This window comes from Toxotes jaculatrix, chromosome 6 (genome assembly GCF_017976425.1).
Source record: "Toxotes jaculatrix isolate fToxJac2 chromosome 6, fToxJac2.pri, whole genome shotgun sequence".
Lineage (NCBI taxonomy): Eukaryota > Metazoa > Chordata > Actinopteri > Toxotidae > Toxotes > Toxotes jaculatrix.
In genome coordinates this window covers 25,305,876-25,332,069 of record NC_054399.1, presented here as the reverse complement: position 1 = coordinate 25,332,069, position 26,194 = coordinate 25,305,876, and the positions used below count along the sequence as shown (strand labels likewise).

Genomic DNA, 26,194 nt, shown 5'->3' with positions numbered 1-26,194 from the left:
GCAGTCCTAAGAGTTGCTGAGAGACAGAAGGATGGGCCCTATTGTCTGACGCGCTACCTAAAAAATCCACTGAGACTTCAAACCTAAATTTAACAGTTTATTAACAAACAAAAGATGATCAACTCATGATAACATGCTCCAAAATATAACCAAAAATAATCTCAGTAATCAAAGAAAATTAGCGGCCAACAAAAAATACGGCGTCCCACCCGCTCTCTCTCTCTCAAACAAAAAAAGACCAACAGGTGACATCAACTAATATACACGCTAGGGGTGTGCGATATGACGATATTATAGATATTAGATCGTGAAGACGATCTTGATGTTGACGATCTGCCAGAGGAGAGAGATCGTATTATCGTCTATAGGGCACATTCTATTAATTGCAGCTCTATGCTTGCGCACAGAAGCGCAAGAAGTTTTTTTTTCCTTGGGCAACTAACAGCCCGCTTCACGTGAACATGACCAACCAATCATGGCGAAGTATGAGCAGTACGCATTCCTGTCCCGGCTCTGTTTTGCCAGCTGCGGCTCAAGCTCTCGCTCTTGCTGCTCCTCGTCCGACTCCATTCTGACCGACTGATCAGGCGAATAGCTCGTTTATTTCCGTTTGTTTTCGTGGAGCTGGGGCTTCTGGGAAATGCATCGGGTTGCCTTCGTTCACTTAAAAAATAAATATAAACTCGTGAAACAGAAGTATCGTCACGTAATCCATTGATTTCAACAATGTAACTGTATTCTGAATACTATCTATTTAAACTGTAACTGTAATGGAATACAGTCACTCAGAATGTGTATTCTGAATACGTAACGCCGTTACATGTATTCCATTACTCCCCAACACTGCGTATGGAACTGGTTTGGGTTTTCTCCAAACGACAAAGCGCAAACACAACGAACCTCTTTAACCACCTGAAGTGGCAGAATCCGAAACAATTTGCTGAGAGCCAAGCAGCGAGGCCAACCACATATCAGTCAGTGGTAACGGCTAAAGACATTACACAGAAACAACCAACTATAACACAAGCCTTTGATAAAAGCAGGACATATGAGAGAAGTAGCAAACGGTGGAAAGAGGTGACTTTTTCTGCCTTTATAACTAAGTTTTTACAAAGAAAATAGTTTGGTTCTAAATCAACTTCACTGTAAAAATGAACTGTGATAAAATCATGATCGTGATTTTACCATTAAAAAATCGTGATGTGATATTTTTGCCATATTGCCCACCCCTAATACACGCCCATAATCATCTGACCCGCTAACCCCCCAATCAACATGATCACATAAACAATATCCTAATAAACAAAAAAAACAAACAAGCAATATCCCTTAACCTTACTACTAATAGAAAAAATACATAATACATTCATGGCTCCTACATACCAGCCCCTAATTATTAGGTCATCATACATAATAATTACCCACATTCATATTAATAGGAGACATGATTTGCTAAAAGTTCAACAATCAAAGTCCACAATTCACATTTCAGAAAAGTTTGTAGAACTCTTCCCATGATCCAGGAATTTCGAGGTGCTGTGTTGTCCATGACAAGCACAATATCCCCCTGGGTTAATGTTTCACTTCACTCCAGACAATCTCTGACGCGCCTGCAGCTGAGGTAAGTATTCCTTTACCCATCTTTTCCAGAATAACTCTGACATGTATTGCACCTGCTTCCATCGTCGCCGAGCATACACATCAGCCTCCTGAAAGTCTCCTGGTGGTAAAGATGGCACAGTTTTCAACAGAAGCAGATGGTTTGGTGTTAGTGCTTCCAGGTCATTAGGATCTGTGGAAGCTTTGGTAAAAAAAAAAAGTTGATGATGGATTCCACTTCACATAGAACAGTGTGAAGACCCTCTTCATCTAGATGTTGAACATTCCGAGTGGAATTCAGAACTTTCCGCACAGATCTGATTAACCTCTCCCAAGGTCCTCCATGATGTGAGCCAGCTGGGGGGTTAAAGCTCCATTTGATTCACTTCTGAAGAAGTACATCATTAATCTGTGACTGATTCCACTGCTCAATGGCTGTTCTCAACTCACGCCCTGCTCCTACAAAGTTCGTCCCATTATCAGAGCGCAGTTCCAGGACTTGACCCCATCTTGCAATAAAGCGTCTGAGTGCATTTATGAAAGAGTCGGTATCCAGTGAAGACGCTACCTTGATGTGAATTGCACGTATGGCCAGGCAGGTAAAGATCACACCATACTTCTTCACTACAATCCTTCTGCTCTTGACTTCAAACGGTCCAAAGTAATCTACTCCAACCCGAGTAAATGGGGGTTCATCCGGAGTAACTCTCTCAACAGGCAAGTCTGCCATCTGCTGGTACACTGGCTGAGCATTGAGTTTTCGACAGACCACACACTTGGACAAAACTCTCCTTATGGCTGTGCTGGCACCAATGATCCAATACTTCTCCCTCAGTTTGGATAACATATGGTTACGACCACAATGCCTCACTTCATAATGAATATGCCTTAGAAGAATGTCTGCGATATGGAAATCATTTGCCAGTATCAAGGGATGTTTAGCCTCCGCTGGCATAGCTGACCTGCTCAGTCGACCACCACTGGTCCAAGTTGGGACCAGTGGTGGTCACTAGTGGGCAAAGTTTATAAATGTGACTGCAACCTTTCACAGCTTTGCCACTTTGCAGCCTGGCGAGTTCTTCTGGGAACCTTTTGCTCTGACAGAACCTTATAATTTCCAGCTCAGCCTTCTCCAGCTCCTTCACTGACAGACAACTTGAAACTGTCTCTCCTTGAACAGCATCCATATCCCTCTCCCACAGACATCTTTCCTGCAAATCCAGAGCAGACAGTGTCAAATCCATCCTTAACTTTCTCCTCTTCTGGCAACAAGCCAAGAGCCACTTCATAAATCTCAAGATCCAAGCAACAGATTTCCTCAAACCAGTCCGAGAAGTAATTGATCATGTGACTCATGGCATCAACCTCCTCTGCAACTTGTACAACATTCACTTCCACAGTTTTCTTGACCTCTGGGTCTTCCGCTGGAAGTTCACGAACATCATCAGGATTAACAGGCCACACACTCTCAGGTTGAATGAGAAACTGGGGACCTGACACCCATGTCACATTCTTCAGAAATGCATCCACTTTCAAACCTCTGGAGGCCACATCAGCTGGATTACGTGCAGTGTGTACATACCTCCACTGAGAAACCTGTAAAATCTTGAGAATTTCTGAGACTCGGTTGGCAACAAAGGCTTTGAACCTGGAGGTCTCATTCCTGAGGTACTTAATTACAGAGGCACTGTCTGTCCAAAACACTGAATCCTGAAGATCAATGTGCAACTCTCTTCTCCACAAGACATCAAGGTGACTTGCCATGGTGGCAGCGATGAGCTCCATTCTAGGGATTGCCACAGACCTGAGCGGAGCCACCTTGGCCTTCCCCATGACAAAAGCATTATGCACTTGTGAATGTGCATTATGCGACAGCAGATAAGTCACTACTCCGTAGCCATCTTCACTTGCATCATAGAAATGGTGCAGCTGTGCCCTTGTTGTTTCTCCAAAGTCTGAGGGCTTCAGACATCTCATGACTTTAAAGTCCTCCAAGCGACACAGTTCATGCAGCCAACTCATCCACCTTTCAGCCACTGAATCAGGTATGATGTCATCCCAGCCAAGAGCTCTCCTGCATAGATCCCTAAGTATTTTCTTAACTGACAACACAACAGGGCTCAGGATTCCAAGAGGACCATAGATGGAGCTAACAGTTGAGAGAATTCCTTTCCTGGTGAGTGGTCTGTCCTTGATCACAATCTTGAACCTGAAGGCGTCTGACTGAATACACCATTCCAACCCAAGCACTCTCTCCACAGATAGCTGACCTTGATCCAGATCCAACCTTTTCATATCCTGGCCTCTGTGATGTTTAGGTATCACAGTCATGACCCCATGTCTGTTGCTTATCCATTTTGTAAGCTGGAAGCCACCTTTTGCACAGATGGAGACAAGGTCATGATAGAGAGATACTGCCTTTTCCTCCGAAGCCACTGACACCAAACAGTCATCAACGTAAAAGCAATGAAGAACCATGTCCACCACTTCTTGACTGAACTGTCTTTTGTTATCTTCTGCACATTTCCTGAACGCAAAATTGGCACAGCTGGGAGAGGAAGTTGCCCCGAAGATATGCACCAACATCCTGAAGTCAGTGAGATCTTGATTTAAATCGCCATTAGGCCACCAGAGAAACCTCAACAGATCTGCATCTCCAGCTGGTACTTTAACCTGGTGAAACATGGATTCAGCATCTGCCATGATCACCACTGGTTCCTTCCTGAATCGGGTTACCACTCCAATTAGCAAACTGGTCAGATCAGGTCCTTGTAGAAGCTGAGCATTGAGAGATGTTCCTTTGAAACTCGCTCCACAATCAAAGACAACTCTGATCTTCCCTTTTGTTGGATGGTAGACACCATGATGCGGGATATACCAGATTTTACCATCGCAGCATTCCAGCTCCTCCTCAGGCACCCTCTCTGCATAACCTTTGGTCACAAGATCATTCATGAAGGCTACGTAGTCTGCATGGAATGCTGAGTCTCTCTGCAGCCTCCTCTTCAGGTATGAAACATGCTGCTCAACAATTTTCCTGTTGTTTGGCATGTTGAGGTCCATGTTCCTTAATGGCAAACTAATCTGGTAATGACCATTCACAATCTTTGCTGAGTTTGTGACCAGTTCCATAAACTTTTGATCCTCTCTTGATGTACCAGATTGTTCATCCACACTGCATTCAGGGAAATCCATTTTGAACTGCTGCAGCCAAAGTTCCTCCAAATTCACAACTGAAACGCTGTTCACCAATAACTCTGGTTGTTCACAGTCCAGTACTCCCTTTCTACTTTTAGAGATCCATTCACAGTCCAGCCCAGCATTGTCCTGATTGCATAAGGTCCACCATTTACACTGCAAATGACTTCAAGTGGTTCCAAAGCCTCTGGAACATTTGTCCCAATCAGCAGCTCAACATCTGCATCTATCTCAGGCAGATGCACAGATCTCAAATGAGGCCATCCATGAAGATCCCTTTCAGTTGGAATATTCCTCCTGTGGACAGGCATACGCTCCTGAGTATAAGTCTTGGGCAGTTAACAAAAGTTGTCACCTTCTAAACCAGCAACCTCCAGTCCTGAAACAATGTGGCTTCTTACAACTTTCTCTTGGCCCATAGTCCGCAAGAGAATGTGTGATCTCTTTCCTGTGAGGCCTAGTTTGCACATCAGTGCCTCAGTGCAAAAAACTGCTGTACTTCCTTGATCAAGAAACGCATATGTGTTAATAATCATGCTGCCTTTGCTGGACTTAACCTGCACAGGAACAATAGGGAGTTTACAATGATTATGACCAGCCCCGGTGAGCACACTTGACACCAAGGTGCTGTCCACTACCACCTCTGGTTCCACTTTGACTTGACTGGAGTTATTTTCCTTTTCCTTTGGAGGAATGTGAAGTATGCTTGGATGTTGGAGACCACATTTTACAAAGGAAATACGTTTTCTGCAATCTTTGCTGATGTGTCCAATACACAAACAGCCGAAATAGACACCCTTTTCTCTTAAGAAGTCTATCTTCTGTTTGTGGGTTCTTTTCTCCAACTGGGGGCACGAATCCAAAGTGTGTCCTCCTCCACAGCAAAGACATGTCCTCCTGGCTGTATTTGCTGGCTGAATTTGCTCCTTTCTTTTAATCCCTAGTTGTGTCTTGTTCTCCATAGAAGCCACAGTGATGGTAAAACTTGTTCCTTTGGCTCCAGAAGGAGATTGTGGTTTGAATTTGTTCATAGATAGATAGATAGATGCATTTATATGCCTTTATTAGTTGTCACTGAGGGTGCATCCTGTATGTTCCCAAAGACTGGATCGGTTAAAATTCTCACTTGACTTTCAATAAAATCGGTGATGTCACTGAATGTAGCTCTCTGGTTGTGTCTCTCTTGCAGTTGACAGGCTACAGTTCTCCATTTGTCTCTGAACTTGTGAGTCAGTTTCCTTATAATGGTAAGCATGTTGGAAGGCAGATCAAGCTCATGCAGATATTCAACTCCTTCCATGGCATTAGAACAGCCTCTAATGAAAAGGCTGTAGTCCTGGAGAGCCTTTATGTCTTCTGTTTTAATAGCAGGCCACGAAAGAGCCCTTTCCATGTATGCAGAAGCAACTTTCTGTGCATTTCCAAAGTGTTCACATAACAAGGCTTTAGCTTTGACATAGCCTCTTTCTGGGTCAAAGTGTTGGCAACTTCTCACCAGTTCCTTAGGGTGACCCCTAGTGAACTGTTCCAGGAAATAGAGTCTGTCACTACAGTTCTCTGTATTTCTCTCCACACCATTCTCAAAAGCTTTCATAAAAGCATGATATTTTAATGGATCCCCATCAAAACTAGGATTTCTCTTTTTGGTAATAATGAGAAGCATTGCGGTTGCATTAAGAATGATGTTATTTCATTTTGCTTTCTCATGGTTCCCAGCATATTGTTTTGATTTTCATCTGGTGATCCAAATCCTGCATTCAAAGTGTACCCATATTGAGTTTCTGCAACATCATTTGCCTGGTGATTCACTGAATGATGTCTGGGTTCCTTAACTGACACGGGCTCATACTGAGTGAATGAAGGTGCAGTTTTCTCTGGGTGCAAGCAGTCATGTTTAGCTTCCCTTTGTTTCTCTGGCATTTGTGGAATAAAGGAATTTGCATTAGCATTGAGAGCTTTTAGTTTTCCTTTTCCCAAATACGAGTTCATTCCATCTGAACACCTTGTGGAAGGATGCTCTGAGACCTTAACACATTTAATTTTGCCATGTGTGCTGCTATGTCTTCATCCATTTGAAGCTGCTCCTTTTTCCTTTTCAGACACTCCTCCTGTTCCTCCAGTTCATGTTTATCTTTTAGCAGTTTCTGTCTTGCCATTAATGCTGCCAAGTCAGCCTCGGCCTTCAGACGTGCAGAAGAAGCAGTAGAAACAGCAAACTTTCTTCTAGTAGAAGAGTTTTTGCTTCCCACATTTGACACACTGTCATTTGGTTTTACGTCATCTTGCATGTCCTCTGTGCTGAGTATTGATGCAGCCTGAATTGGAACTTGAGGTTCATCCTCTGTTGGGCATTGAAGCACTTCCTCATTTATTGCAGCTGAATCAGATTGAGGTGGGTTGAGGATGTTATGTTGTTGTGATTCCCCTGATTCACTCAGCCAGTTCATAACATCTTCTTTAAATGTGTCACTGTATTTCATGATGCTGGCATTTTCACAAAGTTGTTTTAATTTTTCAAAATGGGACTGAACATGTTTAACATTTTCCTTTGTTTTCCTAAGAGACTTCATTTCTGGTATGAGTGCTTTCATTTTATTCACAATGAGTTTGCGTTCATGTTGAAGCTTTTCGATTTTATTTGCCCAGGCTTTGGCTGTGAGTTTGCTTTGTCTTTTCCCACACTCCATTTCAGCAGGATTTAATTCACTCATTTTCCTTGATTTCATTTTGATCGTTTCTCAGCTTATGCATTTAAAACACATCCATTTCACAACTTGCAACATCAGCATTTATTTACACGTTTCCTCTTTTATTTTCCGTTTGATTTTCCATTCATGTTTGTGCATTTAAAAACACACCCACAGACAAAAGCTAAATTTATCCAACACAGATCATCCACCTTGAACGCAGCAGCGGAGCAACATCAACTTCGGAGACAGAGCGCTGATTTACATTTACAGCTCGAAGATAATTTCAGCATCGGAATACAATCCAATCCTCCATCAACCAGACAATCGTTCCCAATGAACAATCAGCAGTTAATATACAAGCCGCGATCCTTCCATCAACCAGACAATCGTTCCCAATGAACAATCAGCAGTCAACATACAGGCCGCAATCCCTCCACTGATACGCGGCCTCCACGCGCACATCCACAGGTGAGCTCACCTGGCAGTATTTCGCTTTGACAGCGGCTCCTTAAACTTCACTTTCACAACCAGCGCCTACCTCCATACTTTGTCTCCGATGTCTGTATTTCATCCTCTTCCTCTTTTCATCCTCTTGATTTCGGCTCCGTTGCTCCGTCAGATGTTTATGATTGTGACTGAGATTAAAGCCTTTTTTGTTGACAAAATGTAGCGACTTCGCAGTCCCAAGAGTCGCTGAGAGACAGAAGGATGGGCCCTATTGTCTGACGCGCAACAAAAAAATCCACTGAGACTTCAAACCTAAATTTAACAGTTTATTAACAAACAAAAGATGATCAACTCATGATAACGTGCTGCAAAATATAACCAAAATTAATCTCAGTGATCAAAGAAAATTAGCGGTCAACAAAAAATACGGCGTCCCACCCGCGCTCTCTCTCTCTCAAACAAAAAAAACAACAGGTGATATCAACTAATACACACGCCCATAATCATGTGACCCACTAACCCCCCAATCAACATGATCACATAAACAATATCCTAATAAACAAAAAAACAAACAAACAAACAAACAATATCCCTTAACCTACTACTAATAGAAAAAATACATAATACATTCATGGCTCCTACACTCATTACTATTAAGTAAGGGTGAATCTGTTATTTGATTACATTTATAATTAAAATTCAATTTATCACATTGTCATTCCACATCCCGCTCAAAAACTGGATGATTCAGATTTTAAATAAATTGCAGATTTTCTAGTGAGAGTGAAATTTGGATAAGAACACCCTTTCTGTTAGCGGGATAAAATCTAAAAGAGTCGTGAAATGCTTATATCATTGAAGTCCAACTTTATTTCTTACATGGCTTAAATAAATATGTTTTCCCGTTTAGCATTACATCCATCAGTCACTTAACCAAAAACACCAGACAAACATCAGTTCAAGTCAAGCATCATTTTTATTATGAGACACTGAAACACAACAGTATGAGTGCTATGATTCATTCTCAACTGGAAGGCTGTAAATCATGGACTTACTCACACATACACGTTGTACGTGTCCTGTATTCAGTGACCCTCTCACATTGTGCTTCTTTTGAACAGAATTTGAAGCTGAAACACAGAGTAACCTGCTAATCTGCTTTCAGTCCAGTTTGACCTGTGGGACATTTCATGAGGCAGGACCACTGAATGAAGATATGTTATCTGGGAAGAGAAATGAACGTGAACTCTACATTTTATTTGTTTAACTGGGACAAAACATTATAATTTATTTGACCCAATCACTCATCCCACTTCATCAAATATCCCACTGTTCTCTGGAACATCATCTACTGTCAAAGTCCAACCTTTACACAACATTCAACAAACTACAAAAGGAAGATCTTAACCAAAAGTGGCATCAATTCTCTTAAAGGGGCAATATGTAAGTATTTTATTTTAAAACTTTCACAAATTATCTAAGATTTTCAACAGAATGTAAACAACTAAGAGTTCTGAACTTGTCAAAATGTCTATGTATTGTGTTGCAACAATATCTACTGAAGTTAGCACCCTAACCAGCTAGCCTGGGCCCATCCTGTCTCGTAATACCACTGTGTACCTCAAGAAGCAGTAGTGAGTCACTGTAGCATCCAGTCTGCCCACTGACTAGGAGAAAAATCGTCGGTCAGTACGGACACCCAAACTTTCTGGTAATGTGCTGCCTCCTATCTGTTTGGAGTATGAACTCGACAGTTGGCCAGTTCTAACACATTGCCCCTTTAAGGCTTGTCTTTTGATATTTTGAAATACTACACCGAAGACATGACATTTTTCAGTTGTTCAGACTCAAAGTGGTGATAACAATAACTGTGCAAGTTCTCCCTCGTCAAATGATTTGGTTTCGGTTGTCTGAATATTCCATCAGGATTTGGTATTTCTAGGCCCACAGAGCTTGTGCAGCTTGACATTTACTCTCAAACCTGATTAGACAACGGTAATAGGTCAGATTTGGTTTTGAACTGTGTTGAAAAAATGTTGGAAAAAAAAACATTATTTCTTTAGAATGTAGGTTCCTGAGACCCATTTCATATTCATATTCAGACCTCACAGGCATTTAAAGCTGCACTAATCAATATCTTTCATTTTAACAACAGATCAAATCAGTGTGTAATATGTAAGGGGTCACTATTAATGACAATGACCTACAAAGAAAAACAAGCCTTTTCAGTTATTTTGGATTGTTTTGGTTTTCTGGCAAACTTGATTAATTAGTGCAGCTTTAAATTAGAATTAGAGAGAAAATGATCTCAGTCGCATGAACTCACAGTTCTTTTGTACCAGTAGAAGACACTTTGTCAATGTGCATCACATTAACTGCAGGAGCAGCTCAAAAATGAACCAACTGCAGTCAGTTTTTATTGTTCATATTCACCTTCAGTTTCATCAACATGCCATGTTAGTGGCTTAAAAAATCACCCTCAGTGAACTTGAGTGACAGATTTGTGTACCACTGCACCTCAGCTTTTATCTACTGTGCTGTATAAAATTTCAAGGTAAACCCAAGTCACGTGTCCTTGTCAACAGGAATGGATACAATAGACACAGTGTATAAATGGCTGGCTGTACTCTTGCATATTAACTCCTCAGTTCTAAACTGACTCTTTCTCACACTGTCCTAATGATTTAAAATGATATCAGATTGCCTTTTGCAAGCAAACACTACACTACACACACACACACACACAGAGTGATGGAGGAAAAGTAGTCAGACACACAGTGTTATGTGTCTGTCTCACACAGACGTGCCATGCACACAGGTGGACAGCTCTAGCAAAAGAAAAAAAAAGTATACTCCTCTACACGTGCGCACACACACCTTGTGCAAATCATGTAGACACACACTAATGCACAAATGTGTTGAAAGCTTATCAAAGTCAGGGCGCCATAAAATTAAAAGCAGGACCCTGAATCTGTCAGTGCACCAAGAAGCCACGCTGAGCAGCAAAGGCAAAAAGAAGAGAGAAATATTTTGTCTCAGATGACAGAAAATGGAAGGTAAACTCCTTTAAAGGTGCACTTTAAATGGGCATACCCAAATGGCAGTAAGAAGAAACTGTTTCAACATAAAGACTTAAACATACATGATTTACATTTTGCTGCACTTGAAGAAGACTTGCCATTATTTCCTGTGGCTAGAGGTTTTCCCTCCAGACCTGAATTCAAACAGATGGAAACCCTGACAAAAATCTGGCCTAGTACGGCTTGTGGAGCAACCGTGTATGATGCTCGTTTGACTCAGACCCACAGAGACATGAAGAAAGACAAGGATGGAGGATGAAGGCATGAAGAGAATGGAGATGAGTATGCAGGCACACAGAGCAACAAACCTCATGCATACACACTAAATCCTTACAGGACAGAGGCCTCTGTCAGTCCTGTGGACTTGAAGCCAGTGCACGTCAAGGCAAGACAGGTCTCGACCCCATATGAAGCTCTAACTGGAAGAAAACTACTGTCAGCTCATCACTTCACATGTGACAGAGCTGTTAAGGCGTGTCTCCTCTCTCTGACCAGTGCTGGGTGATCATCATCAGTACTGCACTCCACCACAATCCACACACACAAAACAAACACTACAACACTCTGGGCTGCTGCTCTGAGCCTGACCTAATGCCAGTACGTACGCTGGTATTTATCAAAGCAGTAATGTGCCACACTACAACTTACACTACGACGCTATTCATCATCAATCAGCTGAAGTTAGTGAGATTTCAAAGTTCAGCATCAAAAAGGGAGCATCGGCTCATTGGGAGCCATGATCTTTACAACAGCATTTATGGACACAGGGCTGCGCTAATTTTCCTTTTTTTCCTCGTGTTAATCTGATTTGATATTAGCATGCAAGTAAATACATTTGTATTATCCTTATTATCCCCATGATGCTGGTCGACCTTAATGTTCAAATCATGACTGAGTCAGAAACGTCTACTAATATCACATTAGTAGGGTGTTACATCAACAGTGTGCAATGAAGACTGTATAGTGTTTTTACCTTTGTGTGTACACAGCTACATACAGGTGGCAGGCATCTTTTATTAACCTGCATAACACACACCAGTAAAAAACAAAACAAAAATCTATCTAGACCAAGAGTGAAAAACTAATTTAATTGTGATATATTTAAAAAAAGAAGGAAAAAGACTAATTCCACTACTGTAAAATCAATAAAAGTGATGATTATTGTGTAAACAAACAAAAACAAACACAAAAAAACAATAACTGCTGCTTTTGTATTTCCCAGGACTCAACTAAACTGAGCTCCTGACCCAGACAGGATCAGCATGCAGCAAAAATATTTAGGATCATATCATTCAGGTCAACTGCAGCCTGAATAAATATCTGAGTCGCATATTTAAACACTGTTCGTAGACTATCGATGCTGACAGAGCAGCAGGGAACAAACATCAAATGCTGAATCAATCAGTGAGCACTCTAATTCATTCATAAAGGCAAGGCAGTCACATTATCATTCTAAGGTGCAGCCATTAATAGAGAAACCTGCCTCACCCCTTTCTATGTAACCTAAAAACCAGTATAAACCATAACTCCACACACAAACAATAACCCAATGTTAACACTAACACAAACCAAACACTCGTACTGTTATCAGATTCAGTCAGAGTCAGTACCATCCTCCAGTCTGTGACACAAGAAGACAAACGAACCAATGTATGTTTATCAGTTATACAGTGATTGTGTTGCAGTGCATTTAACAATGTCAGTGAGGCTTTAAGTAGAGGATTCAGTGAATGGCCACATTAATAAAGTCATCAACAGTGACGTAATAGTCACATTTGATTCTGTCTTCTGTCAGTTAATAATGTAATGTCATCCCTTTGCTTCTGTTTTATCACCTGTTGCAGCTTCGTGTTCATGTTGCCAAAGGGGATTTATGAGTAAGCATATTATTATCGAGCAGTGAGACCGCAGCCTTTGAAGTGACACCAGGACAAGATGGTTTAGGTGTGTAGGATCACATGCTGCATGAGTGTGTGGAGATAAAATATCAAAGACACCAAAGAACCGTAAAAGACATTTTCATGTGAGTTATTTGTGTCATTTTGTCAGGTAAGGATTTATCACTTGTTGCCTGTGTCACAAGCTGTTGTGCTATGTGCTGTTGTCCATCATTTTAGAAATTGTCTCTGCAACTTTTGTGAAGATGTGGCAATTTCACTTTAAAGTGAACCCAACATGGGCAGTGTGTGTGTGTGTCCTGGTGACCCAGTGGTTAAGACACATATGATGCACCTGCAACATCCCCGGTTTGATTTCAGCTGGGGAACTTTGTTGCATGTGATATTTCTCTCTCTGCCCCATGTTTCCTGTCACGATCTTCAATGTAAACCAGCTACTGATAAAAGCAAAATGCCCAAAACATATCGAAAAACAAACAACTGAGGCCTCTAACTGGCTCTGCATCTCCGACCTTCCCAATCAAACAAAAAAACATAAGACTTTATTTTACAGGTCTGTAATTTCTACATACTTATCGAACATTTTCCAAAACGTTGCTACGTAATTTGGTGTTAATCACAGGGAGTTAAAGTGCTGAGTTTGTGAAAACTGTCAGCAATACATTTAGTGGACATCCCAATAATTTGTACCAAATTACATGGTTTGTTCGACACAACTTCCAAGATAACGATTACAAAATTACAGACCTGTAAAATAAAATAAAATAAAATAAGAAACAATTCCTGATCACACTGACTGAGATTCTAATCAACAAAAACTGCCGGGTTACTCAACATCCCAGCAACCTCATTTTCAGACTAAACACACTCACTAACACAGCTCCTCTGGTTAGTAAATCTACACTTGCACACTACACTACACTTTACAATACCATATAAAGGGCACAACATACACACACTGATTTGTCATGCATCACTCAACACAAAGGGGGTTTCTCTTCACCATGTCCATTCTCCCCTTAGTGCTTTGTAAGGCCCATACTCATCATTTGATAAGGTTCAGTATAACTGTGGTGAGTTTATTCTTGCAGGGGACCTGGTCAGTAATCAAAGGAGAAAATCAAAAAAAAAAAAAAAAAAATCAAAGACAAAATCAAACTTCAAATGCCTTAAAGGAATCCCCTGACATTATCAGAGATTCATCTTCTATACCAGGTCCTTGACAAACTTGTGGAAGAAACTTTGTTCATTGATTTTTAGCCTGGTTTTGTTATTTGAGGGCCACCGGTTACAAGTGAGTGACACCAGACCCTGTACCACAGACTGATACTTCAAAAGTGCTTTATAGTCACGTGGTTGGACTTTAATTCAAGTTTCACATGAAGATTTTTAGGCCAGCAGTGGACTTTAGTGGAAACTTTGGAATTCACAGTTCAGGCACATACAAATAAAGTTAGTAGAAAAATATGTTTTTGGAGTATTTTAGATAAGACAACACCCCAACTTTTCCTCTAAGTCTAGTTTTTTGTCCCAGAATTTAGACATTTTTTGATACCGAAAGGAGCAACGCCGTATTTAACAAAAATAAGTCTCAGACAGGAGATTTAGATGTCCATAAGGTTCAAACATTTTCTTATTTTACATGAATATTTTGTTTTTCTCAGATACTCGATTCACATTACCCATTTAAATGGAGCAGGGCTCCATATCTGTGCTCTACAGCATTAGACTATGTAACTTTCAGACACACACTTCCTCTTACAAATGAAACGCTGCATTCACACGCAATAAAACACAACCCTGCTCAGTTCAGTACACCACTGGTTTTGCTGCTACAGACCAACTAGGTCTTATTTAACCAGTAGCTTATGGTAGCTAATGTGGGCTAATGTTAGTAAAGTTAAGAGTAAATACAGCCCTATAACACACATCACTGAGTCAGTTTGCTGACTTCATGACTCCTCCATCTGTGAGTGTTACTATTACTTAGCGTTTAAGTAAACTGTATATACCATAGTTGTCACTTGTAGCTGCAGTGGCTGCTGTTCAGAAAAAGCTACATAGTCCGGATTTCACAAGACTACAGTGAAAATGAGCAATGAGCAGCTTTATGAAGGAATTGATAGATTTCTGCTCAGTCTTTCTACTGTCCATAACCAAGCAGGCAGCACTACATCTGCTGGAAGGGAATTCTTTCCTAAGGCATCTGCGATGGATTCGGCTACGTCAGGAATCAATGCACACAGGTGTACCACAACCTACTAGCATTTTGGTTAGTTAGCTAGCTAGCTTGTGCATATATCATAGGGCACATAGGGTGTAGAAATCATCTGATGTTTCAGAGTGACAGAGTGGGCTCGATGGGCACTGCATGTCCACCGTTATCACAGTGGACTCAGCGGAACCAAGAGAATAAAAAAAACAAGGCCGGGTCTACAACAAAAAGTACATTCCACTGCAAAAACTACCAGACTTGCTGACTGTCGCTGCTTTCCAACATCATCACGCTTATTTCTGCACTCCTTTAGTAAAACTGTGTCACAGCCCTGATACAGCCTACATAACTAAAACAACAGGATACAAATGTTTTGGCTCCAAGAATTGTTCATTTCACGATTGCATATTTTATGACATTTCTGTCACATTTTTGATTCACAAAATAGAGAAGTACGAAACAATTCTATGTCCTGTACTTTGGATACTCTACACACACATATCTTGTGTGAAATGTACTCCCACAGCACAGCAGTGCTGCAATGTTGCACTCGCAGTCAACCAATCAATCCCGTGGGTCATACTCAAACTAACTTAGAGACAAACGTCAGACTTTATGTGTCTAGAAAAGCCAGTACAGACTGTCCCTTCACTTTGCATCAGTCCTGCACAATCCTTAAAGCCACTATGTATAGGATTTGGAAATTTGGGCAACAGAAACACGCAGATTGCACCAATTTCTACCAGGATTGTCTATTTTTTTCGATGAATAAATGCTTGTGCCATTAGAGTAATTTGAAAGATGCTACAAAAAAAAATTCTACACACAGTGGCGTTAAACTACCCCTTACATGACAGAGCAACAGTTGACTGTATATCTGCATTTTCTATTGTCTCAGTCAGACTCTGAGCAGTGACATACCGCTTAACACTTTGGCTAGAAATTCATATTAACCTATTCTACGAGGTAAAATGAAAGTGTACTTGGCTTTAGTTAGTTACAAGACATTTTCCTCCAGGGTTGGAACTACGGCTCTTTTTGTTCAAAGACTCATTTTTTTCCAACTGGGAAAGGATTTGGTTTAAAATCAGTCGTTTTCTAACCTCGCAGGCCAGACGAATCAGATTCTTTTCAGCGCATTCTCAAAAATTTGTTCATACACTCTTTCAGTGTTGCAGTCAAAACACAAAACTCAGTGCATGTCCTCTTAATCAGGAGTCAGCTGATGCTAAAAATACTCTCTGAGTATGGAGACTTTTGTAACTTAAAAGCTACAAAGCATAAGGCTACAGGACAGGGCACAAGAAGCCCTTGGCTTGCTCAGGTAATGTCAGAATGAATGAAAACTATCAGCTGGCAGGGGGGGTGGGGGGTGGGGTATCACTCCAGACTACTTCTACCTGAAAAATGCTTGGGGAGCCAGCAAAGGCTACCTGTACATCCCCTTGTACCAAGCTGTTTCCTCTAATTCATGTTCAACATAACAAATATAAATAGGCAACAATAACAGAATTATTATTATCATTCATTTAACAACAGGATAGAACATGAGTTTCACCACAGGACATCTTCAGCTGACTGGGATTTTTTTTTTGTCATCAGGATTTTAGGTCTGAGACGTAAAACTCCCATTCAGTACTACTGGGAGATCAGTGTTATCCCGTTTCATGTTTCTAATCCCATCCCTGACTCAACTGATGAAATAAAATATTTGATAAAGGTTTATCTAGAGAGGTGCAAGTATTTAGATGTGCTGTTGAGCACAGATTCTCACACCGTACGCTGTCACCTGATAAAAGGCTTTTACTGTATCAACCCTCATCACAGATTTTTCTCGTCGTACTTACACGTTCCCTCAGCATGATGATTTCTATGAAATAAAGTGTGAATGAGTGAGTGTGAATTGCAAGCTAGTACAGTAACTGCTGTCCCCCAGACCACAGACCTCTGGTCCAGAGTCATTAATTGAAGCAGATGCAGTTCACCTAGATGGATACGTACTGATAAGAGCAGGAGGCTTTGCTGTATGCTCCTCACAGCTGAGTTCAATTTACACCCTGCATGAAACACAGATGAACTTTAAAAAAAATGCATGGCTAACATGCAGAACTTTAAACTACACTCATTAATAAGTGAATGAGTTTTAACAGCGGGGCTGCCACTCATACCTCTGTGTGGTTTGGTTATTTTTATGGGGAGAAATTGACTCCTCCCTCGTGGTGCCCTATGAAGTTGTGTTATTTCATGCGAACAAACGCAGAGGTGTAAATTGAGCTTGAGGACGTCACTGCACAGTTTGATACAGGTAACCTCTTTTATAAGCGCTGAGAGGGTAGAAGGTGGCCACAACAAATTTCCCATCGAAGGTGCGGCCTGTCAGCAACCTCTGAGCCTCTTTGGAGTCACTGGAGCTGGCATACTCTACAAACACCTGGTGGACACACAAAGGATGTGTGGGTGAATTAGTGGGTGAATGTGGGTGGCGTATGTAACCTTTGAAGTCCACTGGATGCGGGCGTGCCACACTCTGGTTGCGCTGTGGCATCGTTGCAGTTCCACTGTTCCCTAGGAAGGTCTCAGCAAAAGGACATATTCAAGCAGTCTGTCCTTCAGTAAAGACATTTCATAGTTATATATGTTAGGTCCAAGTCAGTAACAAATGAAATGCATCGTTAAATATTAAATTAAAATCAACCGTCAATAAATAAAGGCATTTATATACATTCACAAGTGAGTGGCAGAGGACCATCTCCAGAGGCCCCGACAGAACTGGAGGGTAATGCAGCTGTACCCAGTGAACATCAGGGGGTAAGTGAGTACAGGAGAGGACACTGTGTCAGTGGAGTAAAAGCACTTGAACAGCTGAAATCAATATGTATGTATGTCTGAAACATAGTCAAGGTTTTATATGATGAAATCAGTGCAAAATATTCTGAAGGTCCTGGTTGATAAAACAGTCTTACCTGTCCTTTCCCTGGATTCTCCTTGGGGATGAGGAGAGAAACCACTGAGCCGTACTTCTGGCACTCCTCTTTCATGTCCTCCAGGATGTCTGGGAACAACAGTGAGACATTTTACTTACTTTACCCTCTATAAACTAATAAGAAAATGGATCTCAGTTCAGAAATTAACTAATTCGTTCAGAATTTAAAGACAGAAAAATAACTACGTTGTACCTTCATACTCTTCTTCATTGTGCAGATGACTGTCGTCAATCAGGTTGAGCAGACGCAGAACAGGAGAGGGCAGCAGAACCAGGTCCTCGATGTGAGGAGCTGGCACACACACACACACACATACATGAGTAAATATGGCTCACTGAGACATGTTTATCTCGGTGGATGTCACAAACATTGACACATACCAAAGGGAATACTGAAGAACGGGCTGAGCAGGGCAGTTTGAGCTGTGCATCTTTGCTTTGGGTCGTTGAGAAGCATACTGCAGACACAAAATAACAGAGGGTCCAATCATTAACCGGAGACTGGAGTCCTCTGCTTACACAGCTGGCAAGATTCTGTCATTATACAGCGCAGCTCATAGTGTACTAGATTAAGTTTACCTTTTGATAAGGTCTCTGAGGTGATAGACAGGGATGGCAGGGCACACCAGACTGTTGCTGGCAAAGATATGGTCAACAATGGCAGCACTGTTATCCTAAAGGAGAGGAAAACAGATTGCAGAGTATTATTTTAGTATTGCAACAAGGTGTCTGCATCGTGAGGCTTTTACTTGCTGAAAACTCCCAGAACTTGCAAAAGTTATTTTTAGTTCGGTCCTATTTGTATTATATCTTTTTTTTTTTGTTTTGTTTATACACTCTGAGGCTTTCTGAGTCAATCTAGCCTGAGTCGAGTTTTATCATACCTTCCACTCCTGAGAGCGGACGGTGTCTTTGAGTTTGATTCCTGAGAACATCTCCAACAGGATGATGCCCAGGCTCCACAGGTCCACAGCGGCTGTGCAGCCCGAGTCTCCCTCCACCTCCACCCCGGCCTGAGCGAGGCTGTTCTGAAGCTCAGCTTCTGGAGCTCGATACCCGTCTGTCTGGATGTACTTGACATCCTGGAGGTGAGGAAGAGCAGGAGTTAGCAACACTCGGTTATCCTGGTTCCTCTTTTACTGAACTTCAAATTCTCTGACACACCAACCTGGTTTCCCTCTTTGAAGCTGAGGCCGAAGTCGATGAGCTTGAAGCACTCATCATCAGCGCTCCAGAGGATGTTGCGTGGCTTGAGGTCGGCGTGGACGTAGCCTTCCTTGTGAAGGAAGGCGAGAGCCTCCAGGATGTCTCTGGCACAGTGCTGAACAAGCCACATGGAGTGGCCCTGCTGGGGTCTGCCAAAAAAATATCATACTATGATATTACACAAAAAGCTCAGGCTTTTCTCAATGATTTACTTTTTTGCCTGTAAACGTGAGCACACAGTTCACAATAAGGTGATTAACCTGGTGGTCATCAGCATGGGAAGAAAAAAACCTCCATTAAGCTATTTGCAGCACACAATGTTTAATGTGTGGTGCAGGATATAAAGGTGCAAGTTGTGTGCAGAGCATTTGTTTTACCACCAGATGGCAATGTGCACTGATTAGAGTGAATCTTTGACAAAAGAACCCCTTGCTGATAAAATGTGCCCGAGCTTCATTACACCATCACTGTTGAGTAATTTTTTGATAATTTTGAGAAGAACAAGCAAAATTCCTTTCACCTCCATTGTACTGGGGAGGCAGTAAAGGATTTTGCAAAGGACAAAATGATAAAACAAACTTGGGTAAATATAATAAAATTAGTTTGGGGTTTTTTGGGGTATTTTTGGGTCAACTGTCCCTTTAAAGATGACAATCAATGGCACATATTATGAAGCAACTTATCAGTAACTTAAAGAGTAGTTGTGTTTTACAGTTGTATTTATGGTCACACACACGGTCAGGCAGAGAATGCTGATTTGGCGTAAGCGAGCGTGCAAATGTAACACATTCAGCAAATGTCTACAGTATGTAATACTATTTGTGGAATTGTGGCGATAGTCTGATGAACTGGCAAACTGCCACAGTCAGAGCCATATATCAGAAGAAATCACATCACTCACCTTCCACCCTGGGTACCACTGCTGCCTCTCACCAACAGCTCAGACACACTGACATCCAAGAGCTCCAGCAGAAGACAGCGGGTGGCAACACCCATACAGCTGTGGTTGGTGAACACCCCGTACAGTGTCACTGCGAGGAGAATAAATCTGTCATTAAAAGCAGCAAGGCCTGAACTTAGGCCTTCACATCATGTTGACAGGGTAGTAAACACAACCTCCCGTATAACAGCAGTGACACCATACCATAGATCACACACTGTGCTATGTTCCACAGGAAATGAATGAAGACTGTCGTGATTGACTGTTGTGACATGTTTTGACCACTGGTTGGCAGTACCTGTTAATAGTCAATTCAACACGCAATATAACAAGGTAGAGTGAGACCTGTATGAAGGAACAGGGTGTGTTTTATTAAATGTGGTGACTGGCTCTGAACATGGCCTCATCATTTCCAACACGAACATAACATGGTACCAGGAGTAAATTGCAAGAGACGACATGGATTTAAAACCGCCGGAAAGCTTGAAGCTAGCGGGGAATGTCGACGAACACTGGCGCACCTTCAAGCAGCAGTTCCACCTGTATGTTGCGGCTATGGGACTCGAGGCAAAGCCCGACGCAAGAAAGGTAGCGCTACTGCTAACGATAGCGGGGCCACAGGCCATAGAAGTATTTAACACGTTCGTGTTTGACGATCCTGGTGATGAGGAAAAGTTGGATATAGTGCTGGGCAAATTTGATGCTCATTGTTCCCCAAAGAAGAACGAGACGTACGAGAGATACGTGTTTCGGTCTCGCACACAGCGGGAACACGAGCCCTTCGATAGCTTCCTGACGGATTTGCGGCTAAAGGCGCAGTCCTGCAACTTCGCGACGCTGAAGGACTCCATGATCCGGGACCAGATTGTCTTCGGCGTGGAGGATAATAAGGTCAGAGAGAGGCTACTACGGGAGACGGAGCTGACGCTGGCGGGCGCCATTAAGATCTGCCAGGCGAGTGAGCTGTCCCACAAACATGTGAAGACATTCAACGAGATGTCTGCAGGAGCTTCGGCGAAAGTGAGCGAAAGTGCGGCAGCAGTCGGAGCAGTGTCATATCAACAGAAAAGACGTACACAGACCCGGCCTGCACAGCAGTTGGAGAAGGTGAAGTTCAGCTGCAGGCGCTGTGGCGCGCAGCACAAGCCCAGACAGTGTCCAGCTTTTGGTAAGCAATGTTCCAACTGCCAAGGCAAAAATCATTTTGCTAAACAGTGCTTCTCCAAACGGAAAGAGGGGAAGAAAGGGAAAACTGTAAATCTAGTTGAGGAGCCTGATCTCAGTGACACGTTCTTTGTTGGTATAGTAAACTGTGAAAGTGAACAAGAAAATGACACAAACAATGGAAATGATGTCACTAGAGAAGATAAATGGTTAGCACCATTACTGATAAATGGGACTGTAGTCACCATGAGATTGGACACTGGTGCAAAAGCAAATCTCATAAGCATGCGTGACATAAAGACAATGAGAAATAAGCCACAAATAAAGAGGAAAGAATCTGGACTGAAAGACTACAATGGGCAGCCAATTAAATGTTTGGGCACATGCAGGATGAGTGCCATAGTAAAAGGAAAAGTGCACCACCTGTTCTTCTTTGTTGTAAATGAGGGACGTGAATCACTTCTTGGTGACAGAGCCTGTGAAGAATTGGGACTTGTAAAAAGAGTGTATCGCATCATCCCTACCACGAGCCCAGTAAATGACTCTGTAGACACAATAGTCCAGAACTTCTCAGATGTGTTCAAGGGTTTTGGTGTTCTGCCCTTCACATATAAAATACAGTTGAAGGAAGGTGCCCAACCAGTCGTGCATGCAGCACGCAGAGTTCCCGCTCCATTAAAAGACGGCCTAAAGAAAGAGTTGGACAGAATGATCAACTTAGGAGTGATCAAGAAGGTTAATGAGCCTACAGACTGGGTCAACTCAATGGTCGCCACAAAGAAAAAGAATGGAGAGCTGAGGATATGTTTGGACCCTAAAGACCTAAACGACAGCATAAAGCGTGAACACTATCAAATACCCACACGTGAAGAAATCATCAGTGAAATGTCAGGTGCCAGGTACTTCACAAAGCTTGACGCCTCACAAGGCTTCTGGCAGCTGAAACTGGAAGAAAGCAGCACAAAGTACTGCACCTTTAATACTCCCTTCGGCAGGCACTGCTTTCTCCGACTGCCTTTTGGGATAAAGTCAGCACCTGAAATCTTTCACAAAGCGATGGAGCAGATCATCGAGGGCCTGGAAGGGGTTCGAGTCTACATTGATGACATCATCATATGGGGCTCCACAGCTGAAGAACACAATGAGAGACTGTGCAGAGTGATGGAGCGCATCCAAAAGTATGGACTAAAACTCAACAAGAGTAAGTGTGAGTTTGGCGTTGAAGAAATCCTCTTCCTCGGAGACAAGCTGTCGGCACGTGGGGTTCAACCAGACCAAGACAAAATACATGCGATACAGAACATGCCAAGGCCCACAGACAAGACAGGCGTGCTACGCATCATGGGGATGGTCAATTTCATAGGCAAGTTCATTCCCAATCTAACAGCAAAGACATCATGCATACGGGAGCTTCTGCACAGGGACTGTGAGTTTAAATGGACAGTCAAACACGAGTATGAGTGGCAGCAACTGAAGAATACACTGACCACAGCACCAGTTTTGTCATTTTATGACCACACCAAGAGGATTAAACTGTCTACAGATGCTTCCAAAGATGGCATTGGTGCCGTTCTACTCCAGGCTGAGGGTGAGCACTGGAAACCAGTAGCCTATGCTTCTAGGGCTATGACAAAATCTGAATGCCGATACGCTCAGATCGAAAAAGAATGTTTGGGACTGGCGTATGGTTTGGAGCGCTTTCATAACTATGTGTATGGCCTGCCATCTTTCACAGCTGAGACTGATCATCGGCCACTGGTGGCCATCATCAAAAAGAATCTGAATGAGATGTCTCCACGGATACAGCGACTAATGATGAAGATGCAGAGGTATGATTTTGAACTGATATATACTCCAGGAAAGAACCTGATCCTTGCTGATGCGCTATCAAGGGCAACTGCAGGCAACAGTGAGAGTGCAACAGACGAGGACATCCAGTGTCACGTGAACATGGTGGCGGCTGCACTGCCTGTGTCTGACACAAAGACGAAACAGATTGCAGAGGCTACAGCAAAGGATGTGGAGCTACAGCATGTCATGAGGAATATGGACGAGGGATGGCCAGTCGGTTCGTGTCCACGATTCTACCATATCAGAGGTGAGCTTAGTGCTGTGGATGGCCTGCTTTTGAAAAAGGGCAGGATTGTCATTCCACAGGCTTTGAGAAGGGACATGTTGCACAGGATACATGAAGGCCATCTCGGCATTGAAAAGTGCAAAAGGAGGGCGAGAGAGTCAGTTTTCTGGCCCGGCATAAACAAAGACATTGAAACACTTATAAGTGAATGTGAAACGTGCCAGATACACAGAAGCAAGCAGAACAAAGAGCCTATGGTGGTAGCTGAGTTGCCAACAGCACCATGGCATAAAATAGGAATAGACTTGTTTCATCTCAGGGGCAAAGACTATTTAGTAATAATTGACTACTACTCAAACTTCCCTGAGATGGCACTACTAGCAAACTCATCGTCAACCTGTGTCATAACACATACAAAATCCATCTTCGCCAGGCATGGCATTCCACACACTGTGGTGAGCGACAACGGTCCATGCTTCAGCAGCAAAGAATGGCAGAAGTTTGCAGTGCAGTACGATTTCAGGCACGTGACGTCAAGCCCGCACTACGCACAGTCAAACGGGCAAGCTGAAAAAGGGGTTCACATTCTGAAGCAGCTCTTAAAGAAAGCAGCTGACAGTAGCGCTGATCCATATCTGGCTTTGTTGAGCTACAGAGCATCACCTCTTCAGTGCGGTCTGTCACCAGCTGAACTATTGATGAAGAGGAAGCTTCGAACTACCCTGCCGAGTCATCCAAACGACAAATCAGAGCAAAAGAATCCTGCAAAGATCGAAAACAAGCTACGACAGCAGAAATTGAGGCAAAAGTCATTCTACGACAGGACAACAAAACATCTTCCTCCACTGACAACCAACAACACAGTCAGAATTGAGGATGCTGATGGATGGAGCACAAGAGCAACTGTTCTGCAAGAAGTAGCCCCACGATCATACACTGTGAGAACTGATGATGGACAAATCCTCAGACGCAACCGTCGCAGTCTGTTAAAAACTCCACAAGGGACTGTTAGTGAGCTCAGTGTGACCGGTGGTGAATCTCAGGTAATTCCCACACCTGCTATGGACTGTAGCACTGACTCTGACTCACCTACGCCTGAGTTGAGAAGGTCCACAAGAGAAATCAGAAAGCCTGATAAACTGAACTTATAAATAAAAAAATAAAAAAAATATTGACATGACATACATGTTGAACAAAATGTATGTGGGTTGATGTTGTGAATGTATTACAACTGTTTTGGTGTTTGCTTTGATTTAGGTTAGACCAGCTGACATACAGGATTTACTGTTTATGTGCTGCAGGGTCATTCTGAATTAGAAATGGTTAAAGTAACTGACACAGTTTGGTGATAGTTCATGTTCATGCATTTTGCATCAGAAAAAGGGGATGTCGTGATTGACTGTTGTGACATGTTTTGACCACTGGTTGGCAGTACCTGTTAATAGTCAATTCAACACGCAATATAACAAGGTAGAGTGAGACCTGTATGAAGGAACAGGGTGTGTTTTATTAAATGTGGTGACTGGCTCTGAACATGGCCTCATCATTTCCAACACGAACATAACAAAGACCTCTGCTGAACTGTCTACTTAAATATACTCCACTATATCACTGATGACGAGCAAGCTCAAATTAAATTGGTAGATTTTCTAATGGAGTTCAACATTTGCTCTATTTCAACGAGACAATACAAAAGTGCTAGACTCCACCATTAAAGTTTTATGTCTATTTTCAAAGGACTCTGCTGTTATAAAAAGGTTCACAGTAAGTAACGACATGTCATTCCCATGTCAGCATAGCTACTCGTTTATTCTGATGGCTGATTGTAATGTCATTGTTCTGCATGAACCAGTCACATTCCTACAGGGCTGCATGTTTTCACATAGTAAAATAATGCTGTTACCGATGTTTTTATGTCCCTGGATGTCCTCTAGCACGGACCTCTCCTTGTGATACCCGTAATCTCCTCCCTGAGTGTCGGCCTGAAACTCCTTGACAGCGGCGGTGGTGGCTCTGCCCGAGCTGACCCGGTACACCGAGGCCGAGACTCCCTGGCCGAGTCGTGACTGGACGGTCCATATCTCGCCGAAAATCTCAAATAGCACCGGCTTCATGCTCTGGTCTACGCTACCCTGCGAAGGCAAGATGCTGTCCGGACGCAGTGCCTGTGCCTTTGCGCTCGGCTCGGAGGAGCCGCAGTGAGCCATTGGGCAACGGCAGACGGGAGACAGGAGACAGGAGGAGAAGAGCCAGCTAGTTGACAGGTGGGAGCAGCTGCAGGAGCATTGCGAGGGAACCGGGTTCTATCAGCGCCACATAAAAACTACCAGGACGAGTCAACAGCAACTGGCGGACAATCCGGCTACACCCGCAACCTTTTTAAAACCAAGCATGGAGCAATATCCGAGCATATTAGTCTACTGTTTTCTTACTGTAGCTGTCAAAAGGCGTTCACGCCAGTCAACTGACAAAAAGTTAGCTAACTTAGCTCTTCCAAATGGCTAAACTAGCCACTGAGTTTGTGCACAAAAACAAACCACTTCCGCGACCGGCAATAACATGCTTCCCCCATAATGTACCGGATATTATTACGGCCTTTTAACGGAACATAACGACGTAATAAAGTTTATCGGTTTCGAGCGCAGAGAAGTTTTACCTGAGTTGTAAACTCAGGTTGTTGATATTAATCTTACTTCC

At 42.6% G+C, this 26,194-nt stretch overlaps 1 protein-coding gene across 1 annotated transcript; it reads right to left on the bottom strand.

Annotated features, from left to right (window-relative positions):
* Nucleotides 1–11,846: 11,846 nt before the first annotated feature.
* uhmk1 (U2AF homology motif (UHM) kinase 1) lies at nucleotides 11,847–26,179 on the bottom strand. Its single transcript, XM_041039656.1, has 10 exons — nucleotides 25,401–26,179; nucleotides 20,218–20,347; nucleotides 19,279–19,465; nucleotides 18,995–19,192; nucleotides 18,690–18,784; nucleotides 18,492–18,568; nucleotides 18,304–18,402; nucleotides 18,091–18,179; nucleotides 16,944–17,558; nucleotides 11,847–16,880 (listed from the first exon to the last, which is right to left on the bottom strand). Exons 1-9 carry the CDS (start codon nucleotides 25,702–25,704, stop codon nucleotides 17,412–17,414), a joined length of 1,326 nt encoding a protein of 441 aa, XP_040895590.1. The 5' UTR covers nucleotides 25,705–26,179; the 3' UTR covers nucleotides 11,847–16,880; nucleotides 16,944–17,411.
* Between the last annotated feature and the right edge of the window lie 15 nt (nucleotides 26,180–26,194).

What these genes read in the sequence shown, in the direction of transcription:
- uhmk1 (XM_041039656.1), bottom strand. Translation starts at nt 25,704, where the DNA reads ATGGCTCACTGCGGCTCCTCCGAGCCGAGCGCAAAGGCACAGGCACTG. An exon ending in CTCAGAGACCTTATCAAAAG is followed by an intron (nt 18,569 to 18,689) that starts GTAAACTTAATC and finishes TTGTGTCTGCAG; the next exon opens with TATGCTTCTCAACGACCCAA. An exon ending in CAATGAAGAAGAGTATGAAG is followed by an intron (nt 18,180 to 18,303) that starts GTACAACGTAGT and finishes TGTTGTTCCCAG; the next exon opens with ACATCCTGGAGGACATGAAA.